Source organism: Lissotriton helveticus, chromosome 3_1 (genome assembly GCF_964261635.1).
Source record: "Lissotriton helveticus chromosome 3_1, aLisHel1.1, whole genome shotgun sequence".
In the NCBI taxonomy this organism is placed as follows: Eukaryota; Metazoa; Chordata; class Amphibia; order Caudata; family Salamandridae; genus Lissotriton; species Lissotriton helveticus.
The window spans coordinates 302,180,593-302,200,389 of NC_136061.1; the positions used below are offsets into that span (position 1 = coordinate 302,180,593).

A 19,797-nucleotide genomic window follows, 5' to 3' on the forward strand; every position below is an offset into this window, starting at 1 on the left:
TCAGAAGTTTGATACCAAGCTTCTCAGTTTTCAGTGCAGCCATTATGGTGCTGGGGAGTTCATTATGACAAACTCCCAACAGCGTATACTCTTAATGCCAGCCCTGCACTTACAATGTCTAAGAAAAAAAGAGAAGAGGGGGGACTAGGAGCTGTTTATAGTCCAGTACCTGTGCTTCCTACGTAAGTATCAATTCAAACAGAGGTAACTGTTCCAGGATTGGGTGCAGTAGTCACCCAAGATGGGGAAAAAGGAAGAAGGAGGAATAAACAGAGTGGGGTCTTAGGTTTAAACCCTGTGGGATAGAAGCAAGCACACGTCTTGTCTCTTGATGCCCTCTCACACCCCAAAGGATGTCATGCTTCATCATCAGGCGGTTGCTCCGCCGCGGGCCGGCGCTGCAATGCCCTACGGGTCCTTCCTTGTGATCTATCACTGAATCAAAGAGCAGTCTTTTGAAGTGTAAAGGGAGTCTCTTCCTTTTTCCTCCAGCTCTCAGGAATGCACAAACACAAATCTGTCTGGGGGAAATTCCTCTTCTCCTACATGTAGTCACCAGGAAGGCTTTGGATTCCCGAAATGAAACCCAGAGTACTCCATATAATGTCCCACAACAGGCACAGTTACCCAGTGCACATTCACAGCACGGTTTAGGTTCAGCACTGTTACCTCTATGCATTGTACCCTTACATGTACACATGCATTGAGTGCTTACACTGCCAACACACACACTCTACAAATATGCGCTGCACAAAACGTCACCCTTCATATATATTGTACTACGCACAAATACACCCAGCACATGCTCTCATTGCACACCCACAGCACAGCACTACATCTTTAATGTCATGTATTACCCTAAGAATGCATATACTCAGCACATGCACTAATCTCACATGCACTACACCTTACTGCTCTATTCCTGTACTTTACCCTGCGCGCACACACAACTAAGAAGTCACTAATCCTGTGCTATGCAGCACCCTAACTCTACCGGATGTAGGCCAAGGGTGAATTAAGCACATAGCAGCAAAGTTTTAAACGATGAGTGAGTCTCACTTCTTGGCTACGACATCACACCGATGAGTGGAGTACACATGATGCGCACTACAAAACACTAAAGTCACTTCCAAGAGACATCCTACATTAGTATTTTAGCCTCTCTGTTCACATTAGAAGGAATTTTCCGCTTTCACTTTTTCTTATACGTGGGCATATGCGTAACTAACAATTAACTCAGCCTTTTGTTTTTCTAATAATACATACCCTGTGTTTTGTAGTTGCTTAGAAGTCCTGCAACTGGGATCAATTGACTGATAAACTCAATGTTAAATATATAGAGAGAAAGTTTTTGATTGATTGTTAAATTGCTGTATTTATATACTTTGTTCCAGCTGCATGATCTCTCGGATGGGGATTTGGATGTTGAACTTGTTGCTGAGGATGAAGTAATCCACCTGGATGGCAGCTGCTCTTCGGCCAGTTCAACAGCAACCAGCAACACTGAGGAGAACGATATTGATGAAGAAACCATGTGAGTTCCTATTCTGCTAAACATGTAATACAAAACCAACATGCGTGCATGATAAACTTGACTGTACACATTTTTCTTTCAGCAGTGAGCTTAGTATTTCTATCCAATTTAGGGTAGGCAGTACTTGGGGCTTCCACTGGCAAACCTGGTACCACAGGAGATGGTCCTTACCCTTCTGTTTGGCCTTTGCTTTTCTAGGTCTAAGATTAAACTACTTCTAATTCCTTCTCTGTGGCTTTTTCCAATAAGACGGCCTTGTTTCCCTCAATTACTCTCTTTGTCCTCCTCTTCAGTCTCAATCCATCTCTGTCTGTAGCTGCTCTACAGGCCAAACAATTTGCCCTTGACTCTGTGGAGATGTTAAAACAGCAGTCCAATTGATGGTCTCTCCTCCCAGTTGAAAACTGTTTTAGAAACTTTTAGCGTTGTTGCTGCTGTCACAATAGTAATAGCACCTGCCTAACTCCAAAACGGCCACCCCATTTGATAGTCCCTCCTCTAAGTTGACCACCAGTTCAACTTTCCAATGTACTCAGCTGTCCCAGCCCTTTGAACACAGTCTGTGTCTTTGTATGCTTCACTGGTACTAAAATGACTGCTCCCTGTTTACTTTCCACTTGTCTCTAACTCTAAGGCGAATACCACTTGGCTATCCCCAATGGTTTCTATTCTGTTCCTGAGCTCAGCTGGACTATAACTGTCACTACTCGATACTCCAGCATCTTTTTTTTCAATGTGTACTAACTAAACAGTCTGTCCATTTCTTTGCCTCTTCCATAGCACGGCCTGCTGTACCATCCACATGAGATGAAACATGGGGATGTGGGGTGCCTTCTTTCTGATGTTGCTTTTTCTTCACCTCTGTTCTCTCATAAAGATCACACTCATTGTCTGCGACTATGCCTGCACTTTCCTCTAACCTGTTACTCATGTTCTCTGCACATCTGAGGTCAGTGCAAACCCCCTATGGTGCTCGGCCATCTTCGTTAGTAGCTACCCTCGCTACCTAAGCTAAGTCACAGGATAACCATGCTTAAGAAGGTCAAACTCTATTGCACGAAAAATACTGGGGGTGGTCAATAAGCAGCATGCAATAATCCAAAAATGTTGAGCTTAAGCAAATTCACCATATTGATGTAAGAGAATACATCCCTTGCTACCAAGAAAGTAATAATGGAAAATTCAGTTTGGCACACGCACTCAAATTGGACTGTTGGGATTCACCCAAGAGTGGAGGGCCAAGACCGGATTTTGTTTTTATATGAAACTGAGTAACTGTGACCCCAGAGCTCAGTGTGGGACAATATTCTTTATCTATAGACAATTGCCACTGAATACAATCAAGGAACAACTCAACTTTAGAGAGTGGACGCACAATTATAATTGAGTGATTGAATTGAACTGCAATAGATGATTCTGACATCAGTGTTTTAGGTTCCCATATCTGACTCAAGAAACAGTGAACATTCAGGAATCTTCAATATGAATAATTTTATAATTGTCTAATATAGAGCAGTGCTTCTTCCTCCAAATAAACTCAGTGATGCATGAAAAGAAAGAAAACCTATGTTTGTAAAACATGTGGCATTAGATACACATGCGCTGCATACTGTTGCCATCTAGTGTTGTGCTTGGACATTTGCATCTTGTTTTCTTCAAAGAAGCCTTTTGAGCCACAAGGTATAGGGACAGCTCCCTTAGTTGGCAGTGCTCGTGGGCCCTTGCTACATTATTAGATTTTTGAGTCATGTGAACTGTAGATCACATGCTTTGCATACTCCCATCTATTGTTGGGTCCGAATGTTTGCAAGTTGTTTTTATCATTGATTAAGTCTTTCCAGTCACAAGGTAAGGTGACTCCTCCTTTCAGTGATAGTGCTCATGCTAGATTGTTTTTTTCCGCCATCGGGTTCGGACGTGTATTGCTGTGCTCCGTTTTGTAATCTGTCCTCTGGTTTCCCTTGGTGCGCAATCCACCTACCCTCGATGGTATTGTTTTGGAACGTGTTCCCTTTTCTCTGCGGTTAGGCTTGACATCAAAAAATATTCAATTTCATGGGCAGCTTTCCGGTCTATCCGCATCAGTCCGGTACCTGGTCAATGGAACAAATTCTGCCCCCTGTGCCACGCGAACTGTCCGCGTTCTGACCTACATCAGGTGTGTAACTTGTGCTTGTACCCTGAGCACAAAGAACAAGACTGTGATGCGTGTCGATCCTTCAGATCAAAGAAAACTCTCAATGATCATCGGACTCGATGTCTAGAGATGCAGCGGCAGCAGTTGGACGACACACCGGATCTCTTCGGCGAAGACTCCGAATGAGAGGAAGTCTCAGCGGCCGAAGAAGAACTCAGAGTTGCAGATTGTCCTCGAAGACGACGATGTGCCACAGAGATAAGGGGATGTGAGTATGGGTGACTACCTCCCCTCCACCTTTCCACCCTCCCTAGAAAATCGAAGGCATTGGCACCACCTCTGCCTTCAGGCCAAGGTCAGCACCGAGACGAAGTTTCCAGTGCTTCGCCTCAGCACCGAAACGTTCTCACAAGCTTTCCAGCTCGGGAGCGAGTCGACCAAAACCCACTTTTGAGCCGAAACCTTCGGGATCTAAACATAAAATAGGCTTGGAGCTGAAACCTTCGAAACCAAGGCAGCATTCCTCGTAGCGGAAATCTTTGGCACTGGAAGGACATTCAAGCTCAGCACTGAAAGCTTCAGTGCCGAAAATTACACAGCTCCCAGTACCGCAATCGACTCCAAGCATGTACATTTTACCACCCAAATCTGGTCCGAAATTGAAAAAACTCTGTATTAATCCGGATACTGGACATATTCACGCTAAACCGCCATCCAAACACAAGCTTCTGGATGACGACAGCTCTACAATTCCATTGAAGAAGAAACATGTTGGGACAAGTCCTTTCTACACACTACCATCTCCTCCTCCTCCCTCTCCGCCACAATTTGATCCCGTACACACTAAACCTAGGCAGTCATCTCTACCTCACCCTGATGCAGATGACACTGATGATGACACACAGTCACCAATAGATCCTTGGACGGATTTTACCATTGATCCTCCACAGGATACAGACCCAGATCGTTACACTGCCAGACCATCTTCACCGGATGACAATCTGTCATATCAGGAGCTCCATAGAGAATCCTTAGAGGAGGATTTTCTCTTTGAAACTCTAGCAACACATTAATCTAGTCAGACACTGCCTATGCTTAAAGGTATGTACAGGCACACTGATGACATCTTTAAAGACCCTGGACATGCTAGGATCCTCACTCCTAGAGTGGATAAAAAAAACAACCTTTCCCCAACAGACCCTATATTTATTAAGGGTCAGTTGCCACTGGATGGTGGTGGTATCCAATGCTCGAAAGCAAGCTATTTCTCAAGCATCTGGGGATGCTCCTCCTCCAGATAAAGAGTCAAACCTAATTGATGCTTCTAGCAAACGTGTAGCTGCACAAGCAGCTAATCATTGGCGTATTGTCAACACCAATGGTCTCCTTGCAAGAGACGATAGAGCCCACTGGGACGGAATAGAACAACTTCTACAGTTTCTCCCATATGAACATAAGGCCAAAGCACAAGACTTCGTTCTCATTTCCAACACCTCCATTAGATGCGCTCTATATGCGGCTGATACTGCAGCTAGAGGGATGAATACAAGCATCCTACTCCGGAGACATGCCTGGTTACGTATCTCAGAGTTTAAACCTGAAAGTACAGCAATCTATTCTAAACATACCCTTTGACAAAAAACATCTTTTGACCCTGAAGTTGATCAAGCGCTCAAAGATGAAAAAAGATACAGATGTGGCAAAATCCATGGGTGCTCTTCATTCTCCCTCTAATAGGGTTCCTTTTGGCGGCCTTTTTACAGGGGAGGGTCCAAATCCACAAGGAATCCAAGGAAATCCACGAGGAAAGACCAAAACACTTCCTCTTACAACAACCCTCCTCAATCATCCTTTACAAAAGGCTTTTTCAGAGCAGGCTACAGGGGAAACGGTCCAAGGGGCAGAGGTTAAAAAAAAACACACCCTGCAATTCCCCTTCCCCAAATAAGCAGTGACTTCCCCACACTTCCCTCTGACTGTTCCACACTTGTCGGAGGAAGACTTCAACACTTTCTCCCCATTTGGGAATCAATAACAAACTACAAATATGAGATTGGAATTATCCAGCATGGTTATTGCCTGGAGCATACCAACAACCCTCCAAGCATTCCACCTCGATATTACGAATTGTCAACAGACCACCAGCACTTGCCACAACAAGAAATGCAATCTCTATTACTCAAAGGGGCTATGGAACCAATCCCATTTCAGTACCAAGAGTCAGGGGTTTATTCCCTAACCGCCGTGGTGCGGGTGTTCTAAAGGGTGGGCGAGGCTCCGTCGACCGTTGACCGACAGTAGCACTAGGGAGGTAGTGCGGGAGCACGCAAGGCGTTAAGACCTATTCTAGATCTCAGAGAATTAAACAAATACATACTGTCAGAGCACTTTCATATGGTGACTCTGGAACAGGTACCTTCTCTTTTACAACTAAGTGACTTTGTCAACTTTGGATCTAAAAGACCCTACTTTCACATTCCAATTCATCCAGCTCATCGTACATATCTCAGATTTGTGATAGTAGGGAAACATTACCAGTTCAAGGTACTTCCATTTGGCGTCACCACAGCCCCCAGATTTTTCACCAAATGTCTCGCAGTAGTAGCTGCTCATCTCAGAAGACAGTGTATCCATGTCTTTCCTTACCTAGACGACTAGCTAATCAAAGCGGGCATTAACCAGAACTGTATACCACACACTCTAGCAACAGTACACCTACTTCATCAGTTAGGTTTCACAATCAATGCACAAAAATCTCATCTGTGCCCAGCGCAAGTGCAATCGTATCTAGGAGCTTCTCTCAACACTTTCAAAGCGTTAGCCTCTCCCAATGTAGCCAGGATTCACAATATTCAACTCAATCAAACATTACCAGCCAGAGTTTTTATGCAGCTGTGGGGAATGATAGCATACTGCATTGCAATCGTACCTCACGCAAGGCTTCACATGCGTCCTCTGCCGGCATGTCTGGCGCGTCAGTAAAATCAGTCACAGGTTCAATTAACCGATCTAGTGTTGGTAGATGGCTGCACCCATCACTCTCAGCAGTGGGGGAACCCTCAAAACTTATCAAAAGGGCGGCCCTTCATAGACCCTATTCCACAGACAGTACTGACAGCAGACACATCTTTAACCGGTTGTGGTGCTCATCCTGAACATCACACGGTACAAGGGCTGTGGTCAGACAATCACAAACGTCTCCACATCAACTACCTGGAACTTGTAGCAGTGTTTCTAGCACTCAAATCTTTCCACACTTAACTTATATGCAAAACTGTCTTAGTCCACACAGACAACATGACAGTAATGTGTTATCTTCTGAAACCGGGAGGGACACACACTCTCCAGCTGTCCCGCCTGGCACAAAGCATTTGGAATTAGGCAATTCATCACAGAATTTATCTCCTAGCAGACCACCTTTCAGGGGTAGACTATCAAATTGCTGACCTACTCAGCAGACAAAGAGAGAAAGTTCATGAGTGGGAACTTCCACACCAAGTTCTTCTTCCCTACTTTCTACAATGGGGATTTCCACAGATAGATCTGTTTACTACAGTCCACAAAACAAAATGCCTAAGCTTCGCATCCAGGTTCCAACACAGTCTATCCAAGGGCAATGCTCTATGGATGAATTGGTCAGGAATATTTGCTTATGCTTTTTCGCCTCTCCCACTAATTCCATTACTGGTTCAGAAGCTCAAACAAACATCCCTCACATTGATTTTAGTCGCACCCACATGGGCTTGTTCAACCTTGGTTCACCACCCTGTTAGAACTGTCAGTGGTGCCACATCAAAAGCTACATCTCACACCCAGTCTCCTCACTCAGAGCCATGGAGAAATCAGGTATCCAAATCCCTGACAACTCAACCTAGCGATTTGGCTCCTGAAGTCATAGAGTTTGGTTATTTACAATTACCACTAGACCTTATGAATATTCTCAAGGAGGCTAGCAAACCTAATACTAGAACATGTTACGCAGCAACATGGCAACGGTTTGTTAGATATTGTGATAACATCAATCCACTTTATACCTCTGTACAAAACATCACTTGTTACCTGTTGAATTTACAGCAATCTAAATTGTCTTACACATCCATCGTTTACACCTAGCAGCAGTAGCTGCATACTTGCAAAATAGACAACACTTATTCCAGTTCAGAGTACCAGTGATCAAAGCCTTCATAGAAGGGTTAAAAAGGGTGATACCACCAAGGTGTTCCCCCTGCACCAGAGTGGAACCTAAACAAGGTTAATAGGTCCACCTTTTGAACCAATGCACAAATGTCAGTTACAATTACTCTCTTGGAAGGTTGCATTCCTTGGAGTGTAGTTCCTATATTCCCAATAGGCTCTGCGCAGTGGAATAACATAAACGATAGTTTAGACGTAGGACTGAGGTCGACTAGGTCTCTATTGAATATGTTAGACTTAATTATGAATGCCAGCTAGCTCAGAGGTCACTAGAAACTTTCTCGAGTACACAGGAAGGTGTTAACTTTCCTGAATAGACAAGAAGGGATTAGTTTCTGACAACCGCATAAACATGACAACTTTGCTCCCTCCAGAATAAGGAGTATATCTCCAGAGTCGTGGAAACAATAGATAACTATTTTACTCAGTCAATCGTGCATACTTAGTTTCAACAGAAGCGCAGAGAAATAGAAAGACGGGCGTTTTCAATAAAAGTGGTTATTTATTGAACAGTCTTCTTTCTCATGCAAGAGAAGTGAGTTGCCACAATTGCAATACTTGTTATAAAGTAAAGTGCGTACAGTAAAAGTAGTATTATAAAATAATACTGTAAAAGCATGGTATGGTTTCTAAGCCATACGGTGTTTAAAATAGATAAAATATATACATATATAAAACCATGACTAAACGTACTCAACTGGTGCTTCTAAGATACGCCTACCCCGGTGTACCTAACCTAAGTCTAGTACGTGGGAAGGAGTAAGTGAGCTGCAGTTTAAGTTAAGATAGTTTTTGCCAAGAATCTAAATCAAGAATTCTCTAAGGATCTAATCAGCTCCGTACCTTGGTTATAGAATGAAGGAGGTCTTGTATCTCTTTCTCAGGACTCGATCTCCCAGCAACCCGCAAGGGTGACTGGAAACACTGGAGCTGGATTTCTCGGCAGGAGAAAGGACAGCGTCTCTCTCAGTGCGTCAATGGGAGGGTCGGCTTCCTTCGGCACTTGCCACAGCAGGGCGTCAAACAAGTAGATAGCTGATCTGCTCCAAACCACCGTGTGTTTTGTTAGGGCAGCTGCTGGTATATTTATACCTGGAAGGTGCCGAGTTTGACATAAGGTTGGACATAAGACGTCACTAAGAACTCACAGGTCTTTTTAGGACTCCAGGAGTTCTAGGGCAAATCAATACAGAAGCAGGGGGAATTCCCGGGCTGCTGGAGGCTTGGTTTGTTTAAGAACGCGTTGTGCTTTCTAGGATTCTATGGGAGTACCCTTGCCGTATTTGGACTGCATTGGCTATGACTAAATATGGATATGATTCTTATGCCTTTATAAGGATATAATTTGTTATAACCACATAAGGGCATAAATCGTGAATATTTAAATAGGGTCCTAGATACGTTTACAACGCCCTCATAGCAATAACCTCACTAAGGAGAGTTGATGAATTCTGAGATTAACTAGACGAGAGCCTTTCTTTCAACTTCGTAAAGATAGAATGGTTCTTCGAAACAATCCTAAATTTATCCCTAAAGTAGTTTCTGCCTTTCATATCAATCAGTTGTTACCAGTGTTCTTTCCTCAACCTGATTCTGTATTAGAGCGAGCTCCACACACACACTTTTTTAGACAAACTATACTCTATTATGTAGAAAGAACCAAATAATTTTAAAAAACAAAACGACATTTGTTGCTTTTTCTCCACCACACAAAGGCAATCCCATTTTAAACCCCTGGTTGCGTTCATTTGTTCCACAGTGCGGGGCCTCGTGTACCTGAGCACGGTCCAGGTGAGGTGAGGTCCAGTCCCCTGTCATTCTGGGTGAGCAATAAAGTTTTTGTATGTTATTATATGTATAATATAAGAATAAGAGCATTTGTGGCACTTTGGATCATGCAAAAAGGTTCTTGTTATTAATAATAGTGACAAATATACGTTTTCCTAGATCATGTTGAGTATCCAGTGACAAGGAGGATCAGTATTCGAATGTAGGTACAGGTTGTACCGTTCCTACTGGTATTATTTATATTCTTTTTCACTGATTAGTTGGGTGCTTTATTTGTATTCACACACATATTACAGTAGCAACTAGTTTAAGAGCAGTGGCCCTGATGAAAGCCAAGGGACGCTTTGCCCGGTAGGCAGAAACATGTTGGCCCTATTTCCGACAGTCATTTGTTTCATACTGTCGTTTGCACTGTTCCTGTTTTTTAATTAGGGGATGTGCCTTGTTCCCATTAAAGAGTTGTTTAGACACATCACCCTATTTTATATTCACTACTTTGTCTGTATGTTGCACTGTGTCTCTATCACCTTTCACTAACCATCATAAACTGGCCAACAATTGGTAGGTTCATTCTACTGTGGACCGCACCCAGTATTCACTATCTACTGTGTGGCGTGGGGTCTAGATGATCTAGGGACCCGCCAGGCCACGGTGTGGACGGCCAAATGATAGGACGGATCACTTGGTTTGTTTGATGGTTATCCACAAAGTTCGTGCACTGGATTTGGTGGACCAGTCTGTGATCGTTTTTCTAAACACTATTTCTCTAGAGAGTTCTCCTTTTTTTGCTTTCCACACATGCTTTCTCTGTTCTTCTGACCATCTGAATTAATTATATGGTGACTGTAGCACCAACTGACATAGTAGAAGATTTGTCAGTATGGCCAGTACAATGTATGGCTCATAGACCTCCTGGGTTCTTGTTTGTGATTCACATGATGTTGCTGGGGAAATGAACCAGTAGTAGGTCTCTAAATCTTTTCCCTTTGACCCTCCTCTCCCTGTATGTTTTTTGAATCCCATATATAAGTCTGATATTGCAAGATGGATTATAAAATGTTATGCCAATGCAAAAAAAACTTTAAAAATATCACCTAGAGCATATTCCACTTGCAAAATAGAGGCTACTGTGTTTTTCTCAGGGAATATTCCCCTAGCCGAGCAACAGGGTCAACACCGCACACATTCACAAAGCACTATTCTGTAGATGTTTTTGCGAGACAACAAGCAAATGTAAGCTAAGCAGTACTTAAAATACTGTTTCAAACAACTACAACCACTACAGGTTAGCCACCGCTTTGGGAGTATACTGCTTTATAGTCTATGCAAAGCAAGTGATCTACAGCTCACAATCCTCAAACGGAAAATGTTGCTTACCCAGTCAGCATCTGTTCTTGGCATGTAAAGCTGTAGATTCACATGCGCCAACTGCCTCCCCGGTCTCCTGTAATTGTTGAAGTTCTCAATTTACATCCATACGCATGGACATCTCTATCCTACACTCACTAACTCCATTCTAACCGTCTGCGGGAAGACAATCTAACAATGGAGTCAATACCCCTGCTCTCTATCACCGAAAGGAGGAGTCACCTTACCTCGTAACTGGAAAGACTTCTTCGAAGAAAAACAACGTGCATACATCCAGACCCTACACTAGATGACAGGAGTATGCAAAGCATGCAAATCTACTGCTCTACATGCCAAGAACAGATGCTTACTGGGTAAGTAATAATTTCCTTTGTTACCTCCCCCCACCACCCCCTGTCCATCCCTCCCCCCCTCCCCACCCCCAACTATCGTACTTGGACTTATATTGATCAGTATCAATGTTCAGCACAATGGAGCACTTTAGCTTTGGGCCGGCTCGATCGCTCGATTTCCATACTTACAGAAAACCTATTGATGTCTCACTGTCATGGCTTCAGCCCCCTCCTGGGGCACCCTGCCCCTTGTCTCAAGAACCTTGTCATCAAGAATGCAAAATCAGTGATGGAAAGGATGCCCTTCAAGTTCTCCTGGACCATCAATCATCAAGCCTGCAATATCTGCCTCTCCCCAAGCACAATTACGCCACTTGCCGGGCCTACCTCGCCTTCTGGTTGAAGAAGATTCATTAGTACCAATAGAGCGGTGGAGGGGTACATCAGTGAATGGTGAGGCAGGAGGCCGACACCTAGGACATTTTTGTGGAGCACCCCATTGCAAGCGGAAGATGCTGCTCCCTCAGAATGCCAACTGTCCAGTCCAGCTTGGAGGCAAGCCCCCCACTCCGAGTTTGATGGAACACATCTGCAAAACCTGGAGTCTTCACAACCATGGAGATATCAACTGTGAGTATTGTTGGCACCTACACAAATTACACGCATGCGCAGATTTTACCCCCTCCATGGGCAACGAACCGTCCCAGAGGGTCTTGGACTTCGAGCCCAAGTCAAAACAGCCCTTTGGGCCAAGGTCAGCACTGACCAAAGTCTTCTGAGCTACGAAATCTCCCTTCTACATCCACAAAGGTCTTGCAGAAGCCTCAGGCCCCTTTGAAGCCTGGAAGGCCCTCGCACTGAAGCATACACTCGCAATAAAGTCAACATCAGTGCAAACACGAGTCTAAGCGTTGAAGGCTCCCACAGCACGAAAAACAACAAGCAACGGGCAGTTCCAAGGATTCAGAGCAACTTATCCTCCATCATCTGCAGGAGGAGTGGTTAGATGCTCACCAAAAGTATATGTTCATTCATTCATTCATAGACAGGCAAAAGCTCCACAAGGCTGCTGTCAAAGCCACAGGAGACTCTTTTAAGGAAGAGGAAATTGACTTTTGAGGAGCAGATTTCATTTGAGCCTCCTCCCCATCCCAAGGATAAGATGCCCAAGGACAGGGGCACCAGCCCCCTTCTACTCAACCTCCTCTTACTCATCCTCCTCTTCCACCACCTACTCATGCTTCACCTTCATATTAACTGGAGGAACCACCACACTCATCTTATAGGGAGGGCAGCCCACTACACCCTGCTGATTCCTGTCCATGCCGAACCCTATAGACCCAAACTTAAGGATGGCCTGTGGGACCGTAGGATGGCTATAACATTGATTCCCTGGTTGATGCAGACCTGAATCTGTACCCAGCCATGCCCACCACTCCACCACCTCAATGTCACTGCTACATCCAACAGAATTATACCAATTGCAGCCACATATCACAAAGTTGATATGCACACTGTCCAGGAAGGGTATGACTTCCTGGTCAATGCATCATGCAATACACAACTCTCCCTTCAGTTCCTCCCTTTGCTTAAGGTTATGCTCAAGACCACCTTTGAGACCTTTATAGAGCCCATCAAAACCAGGGTGATTACTCATGGGAACAGAATATTCAGACGCATTGAAAAGCCTCGCAGTTATTACTTTTTAGTCAACTCATGCTACCTATTATTCTTTTACTTATCGGTACTGGGTGATTTATTTTTCCAGATAATATGCTAGATAACATTTACCTTTTGTTTCTCGTGTTAGTCTGCCGGTCCTTAGTTGGTGACTCCATTCGTCCCTGGTCCACCAAGGCACTTCCGTGCTGATTGAGTTGGTAGGGGTACTATTCTTGTCGTTTCCGACTGCATCCGCCATTTTCAGTGGGCGGCGGTCTAGTTGTTCGCCTGACCTACACTCACACTATAAAATCAGAGATTGGCGCTGACGCACAGCGGATGTGTGCTGCAGGCCCAGTGCCGGCCCCCCTGGCCTTTTTCACCCAGATTAACTTCAGATGCTGAGCTACTCACGAGAGGTACTTCTCGACCTCAAGGTAATGGGCAAGTCAGTGAAGTGTCTACCAATAAGCATGGCAGCCATGACTTAACCCTGCCTATCTCCTGCTCAAGTTGTAATAATAGTTTTCTGACCCTCCACCCGCCCATGGTAGGCACTATCCCTGAAAGATCTTCCAACAGGTTAGAGCCCATCGCAGACAGGCCAGCTATTATCTGTGCTCTTATGAATACCAGATCGATGGTTAAACACCATATGGAAGTAGCCAAATTCAACTCTGACCACCATATAGACTTGGCGTTTGCGACAGAAACATGGGCAGACGATTTGTCTGGCCTGGAAATATCAGGAGCGATACCTGATGGTTATACGGTGTTCCATCTCGACAGACCTAAAAAAAAAGGGGGGTGGGGGTGGGAACTAGCAATAATTTATCGAGAGCGCTTGCTAGTGGCTTTTAACACAGTCACTATTGAGGGATTGGAGGTGGTTATATTAAACATCGAAGTCACAAAGACTCAGTCTTTTAATGGGATGCTTATTTATCATCCCCCTGGACGAAGAGCAACATTTGCAGAAAAACTTAGCCAGTTACTGGAAGCCCTTTTACTGAAATCTGATTTTACAGTTATCGGCGATTTTAATTTGAAAAATTGCTCTGATTCCGAAACAGAACACCTGTTTGACACCCTGTCTGGTCTCCGCATTACTCAAATAGTGAAGGGGCTCATACATCATGCAGGTCACTTGCTAGGTGGGATTTTCACTAACAACCCTAACATTAATTTTACCCACTCTGCCATTAACCTGGACGTATCACTATGCAGTAATATAGAACCTAAGACCGCAAGCGATCTCTCTTACAACAGCAAGTAAGCCACGTCAGGCTAACCGTGCATTGCATAAAATCCAAGCTACTGACTTGGACTATCTGTTATCACAATCACTTCCCTAAAGAGACAATAATTTAGACCAGATGGCAGAAGATGACTTTAACTTGATAAGCTCGGCCCTTAATGACATCGTTCCTATTGACGGTCCGGGCAATAAAAAAATAAAGAGGTCACAACCCTGGTTTGACAAATCTATTAAAACCACCAAACAGGACTGTGAAAGACAAGAGTGTAAATGGCACACTGAATATAAGTTAGAGGAGAGGGAAATATATTAAATCTGCCTAGGATGCTATAATAAATCAGTCCTTGCGGCCATATCTAAATACTACACAGAAGAAATAAAAATAGCGAATTGTGTAAATAAAACCCTCTTTCAAACTATAAAAAAATTAAGAATTAAGTCTGTCAGTTTTGGACACTTTGCGGCTCTCCCAGCTGCACAGATTATAGAACTTATTACAAAGATTAATACAGGATCTCCCCACGACCCCCGAAGATTATTCACTTTGTTCCGGAAGTCATTGCATGGTGTCTATCTCTCATCTTCTTTACCAAGTTTAATACAAGGATCTTCCCTACTTACTGTTAATGAGATAATCTCCTATATTTCTAAAAAAAAAAATCGGGTTCTCCCCATGATCCTCTCCCTCCCATGATATTTAAACAAGCCCCAGAGATTCTTGGTCTAAGTCTTACCTCCATTTTTAACTCCATGTTCAGTGAAGGTGTCTTTCCCTCTATTTGGAAAAGGGTCTCGATTCTACCCCTTCTGAAAAAAGCCACTTGGATGCACGAGACCCAGGCAATTATAGGCCTATCTTGCGCCTCCCAGCCAAATTGGTAGAAAAGGTTATGAATAACCAGCTTGCTTCATATCTATATGAACATAACCTGCTAAATGAATCTCAATTCGGATCTGAAAGAAACCCGTTAGTTATAGATTCCTTACCTTAGAATTACCCCCAGGCGTCAGAATGGATCTGGAAGTTTCTTCATCAGCAGTACCTCTGCGCGTCGGAAGGTGGCTTCAGATGGCTCCGCGTTCGGCGTTGGGGTCGCCGGGATGACGTCGCGGCAGCTTTTTAGACGCCACCCTTATGCGCTGATGTCAGTTCTTTCTTTTTCCACGCCACCCAGTGCAGATCCGGGAAGAGCGGTACCTCAATATTTTTTGACTAAGTTCTTGACGTTTGTCGACGTCTTTTTCGAGTCTCCGACTCCGAACAGATGCACAAGAAATGCCCAGTTTTAAGGCCTGCGGTTCCTGTAACTGATTGATGTCGGTGACGGATCCACACCGCGTGTGCCTCTTTTGCCTGGAGTGCGACCACGACCCCAAGTCGTGCTCAGACTGCCAGTTGTTGACGCCGAAGGTTTTGCAGGAGCAGTCCCGAAAGCTGCTTGAACAATGGTAGTCGGCTCCATGCCGTTTGAGGTCCCGATTGAGAGGGAGGTCGAGGGACCGGTCGCGAAGCCACCATCAGTCCGGCTCGATGTCTTTGCACTTGGGGTTGGGTAAGTCGGAGGATAAGAAGAAGTCTAAGCAGCATTGTTGCTCTTCCGGAAAGGGAATCCAAGAAGCTGGACCATCTTGGGAAGAAAATGTTCTCTTCCGCCAGCCTAGGACTGCAGTTCGTAAACACTTCATGTCTCTTGGGCCCTTATTCCCACTTGGTGTGGGATACTGTGGCGCAAGTGCTGCCTCAGTGTCCGGAGGAGGCACGGGCAGTGCTCTCCCAGTCTGTCGCTACAGGGAGAGATGCAGCTAAGTTTACGATCCGTTGTGGGCTCGACACCGCGACTCGCTGGGCAGGACTATTTCAACATCGGTAGCGCTTCGTCGCTACGCCTGGATGAGGTCCACTGGCTTTTCAGGGGATGTCCAGAACACCTTGATGGACATGCCCTTTGATGGCAGTCGCCTTTTTGGCGACAAACCAGACCATGCCCTAGAGCGCTTCAAGGACTCACGGGCCACGGCCAAGTCCTTGGGCCTCTCCGCCCGTCCGGCGCAGTCTGCTTTTCGCCCCTTTTGTGGTTACGGAATGGGTGCCCTGCTACATCCCACCCAGGGCCACAGGCCGCAGCAAGGTACCCAGCCTTAATGGTATCATGGGAACCAGCGTCTTGGTCTTGGGCGGGTTAGTCCACCAACCCCCCCTCTGCAGCGGCCTCCAAACCCTCGTAGTCCGACCTTTCAGGCCCATCAAACGCCAGTGGGCGGGAGGATTCGCCATCTCCTCCCCCACTGGCGCACCATCACTTCGGACAGGTGGGTTTTTCCGATAGTCCGAAGGGGCTTCTCCCTCCTCTTCGAGACTACCCCTCCAGACATGCCACCTCGTTACCACTGCATGTCTGAGGATCAACTGGCACTACTCCAGCAGGAAGTTACGGCTCTCTTGGCCAAGGGAGCTATCAAGCGCGTTCCTGTCCCAGAAGTAGGTTGTGGTTAATACTCTCACTACTTTCTGGTTCCCAAGAAGGGCAAGGGCATGCGTCCTATCTTGGATCTCAAGGACGTCAATCACTTCCTCTGGAAGGAGAAGTTCAACATGTTGACACTTGCTCAGGTCTTGTCTGCCCTCTACCCGCAAGACTGGATGGTAGCGTTTAACTTGCAGGACGCTTATTTCCACATCCCCGTCCTACCAGCCCACCGGCATTACCCTAGGTTCACAGTAGGCAACGAGCATTTTCAATTTACCATGCTCCCCTTTGGCCTTACCAGATCCCCTCGGGTGTTCACGAAAGTGATGGCGGTGGTCACAGCTCATCTGCGCAGATCAGGGGTTTCAGTCTTCCCCTATCTCGACGACTGGCTGTTGAAGGCGGACTCGACCCAGGCAGTCGTCTGCCACCTCCAAACTACGGCTGACATCCTGCATCAGCTGGGGTTCTCCATCAATGTGCCGAAGTCACACCTGATTCCCTCTCAGATGCTCCTCTTCATCGGAGCGGTTCTGGACACGACACAGTTTTGGGTCTATCCTCCCGAACAGCGAGTCTGGGATATTCGGGCTATGATTCCGCTCTTTCAGCCCTTGTCCAGGGTTTTGGTCAGAATGACCCTGAGGCTGCTGGGCCTCATGGCTTCCTGCATCCTGCTGATCAATCATGCCAGGTGGCATATGCGGGCTCTGCAGTGGGACCTGAATTTCCATTGGGCGCAGTATCGGGGGAATCTGTCCGACTACGTCCAGAACTCAGAGGGCACTGCTCAACAACTGTAGTGGTGGCTCACGAACTAGGATTGGGTCAGTGGCAGGTCCCTCTCCCTTTCCCAACCCGACCACACTGTGGTGACGGATGCCTCCCTTCTGGGATGGGGCGGCCACATGGGAGACGTGGAGATTAGAGGCCTCTGGTCTCCGGCGGAGTCCGGCCTTCTCATCAACCTCCTGGAGCTCCAGGCGATTCATCTTGGACTGAAGGCATTCCTTCTGTCTGTCCGGGGAAGAGAGGTGCAGGTATTCGCGGACAACACCACCGCCATGTGGTATTGCAACAAACAGGGCTGGAACATCAAGGCATTTCCTTGGTGGTTCAACAGCTGGCAGGTTCTCTGAACGTCAGGGCGGACAAACTCAGACGCAGGTGCATGATGGATCACGAATGGCCTCTTCGCTCCGAGGTTGTGCAAGGTCTCTTTCAACAGTGGAGAGAGCCTTGGTTAGATCTATTCGCCACCAAAGAGAACGTGCAAAGTCAGCAATTCTGCACGTTGGAATTTCCAAGGTGGCACTTGCTCTGCGACGTTTTTCGTCATGAGTGGAATTACGATCTGTTGTACGCCTTTCCGCATATATCACTTCTGCCCAGAGTTCTGAAGAAGATCAGGCGTGACCGGGACCATTTCATTCTTGTGGCTCAGATTGGGCACGAAGAGTCTGGTATCCTGAGCTGCTCAACATGGCCATCGGTCATCTGACCAGACTGCCTCTGCGGCAGGATCTTCTGTCGCAGCAGCAGGGGACAGTCCTCCACTCGTACCTGTCTAGTCTCCACTTCTTTGTGTGGAGATTGCGCGGCGGCTGTTGACATCTTTCGACCTGCCTCCCGAAGTCTGTGACATAATCTTGGCAGCCAGGCGTCCCTCCACTAAGACGGTATACGCCTGCAGGTGGAGCATATTTGTAGCATGGTGCACAGCAAAGGCTATTGGATCCCTTTTCTGCCCCTCTCTCTGGAGTACTCTTATTCCTTCTCTCTTTAGCCCAGCAGGGCTCTGCTCTGGGCACTATCAAGGGCTAGCTTTCTGCCAACTCTGCTTTCCTTTGGCTGACAGACCAGCCTTCTCTTTTCAAGTCCCCGGTAGTTAATGGTGTCTTGAAAGGCTGAACGCATCTCTTTCCTCTAATGCCTTTTGTTATGCCTCAGTGGGACTTGAATCTCGTACTTACCTAATGTGCTCTCCCTTAGAGCTGCTTCATAATTGTCCTTTACGTCTCTTAACTCTTAAGACTGCTTTCCTGGTAGCCATCACTACTGCTAGAAGGGTGAGTGAGCTGCAGGCGCTTTTCTCAAAACCTCCTTTCCTGTCTGTTCATCTGGACAAGGTGGTTCTCAAGACCTGTCCATCCTTTCTTCCTAAGGTGGTCACTGCCTTCCACATCGGGCAGACCATTACCTTTCCCACCACCTTTCCGCATCCTTAGAAGGAAGAAGAGAGGCTCCCCCGTCTAGACCCAAAACGTGCACTCTCCTTCTAAGTGGATCGCACAAAACAGTTCTGGGTGGATGAGCAACTTTTTGTTGGCTACGTGGTTGCAAAGGAGGGTCAGGCCGTACACAAACGCACCATTTCTTGATGGGTCGTGTTTTGTATTAGGGCTTGTTACTCTCTAGCTAAAAAGGAGCCTCCAGTGGGGCTGTGCGCTCACGCCACCAGGGCGACAGCAGCCACTACTGCCTTGGGAAGAGGAGTGCCTCTGACTGACATCTGCCAGGCGGCCACGTGGGCATCGCTGCACACATTCACCAAACACTACTGCCTGGACAGCCAAGTCCGGAGAGACTCTCCAAGACTTTCTGGTGTGATCTTGGTTTGCAGACCCACCACCGGGGTTGGTATTGCTGGGGTATCTATTCTAAGGTAAAGAATCTATAACGAACATGTTTCTTTCAGATGCACAAGTTACTTACCTTCGGTAACGATATCTCTGTAAGAAACATTAGTTAGTTATAGATTCCTTACCACACCACCCATCCTCCCCGTTCTGAAAACTGATTTCTAGGGTTAAGGACATGCTTTCAGGGCCCTAGTTTTGTGCACCAATGGTCAGTGTCATGCATGGCTCTGCATTTCTGGCACAGAAAGTCATGTACAGAACTGACGTCCGTGCGCGAGGGTGACGTCTAAGTAGCTGCCGCGACGTCTAAGTAGCTGCCGCGACGTCATCCCGGCGACCACGACGCTGATAACGAACGTGGAGCCGACCGACGCCACCTTCCGACGCGCAGAGATACTTTTGACGAAAAACTTT

The 19,797-nt window shown here is 46.2% G+C and overlaps 1 protein-coding gene across 2 annotated transcripts in view; it reads left to right on the forward strand.

The window, feature by feature from the left end:
- Positions 1 to 19,797, forward strand: part of TRIM37 (tripartite motif containing 37) — a 1,276,082-nt gene that overhangs the window by 681,777 nt on the left and 574,508 nt on the right. For both annotated transcript variants that reach the window (XM_078679853.1, XM_078679852.1), the window contains exon 16: positions 1,395 to 1,534. In XM_078679853.1, the coding sequence (XP_078535979.1) occupies positions 1,395 to 1,534 (140 nt within the window). The remainder of the gene's footprint in view (positions 1 to 1,394; positions 1,535 to 19,797) is intronic.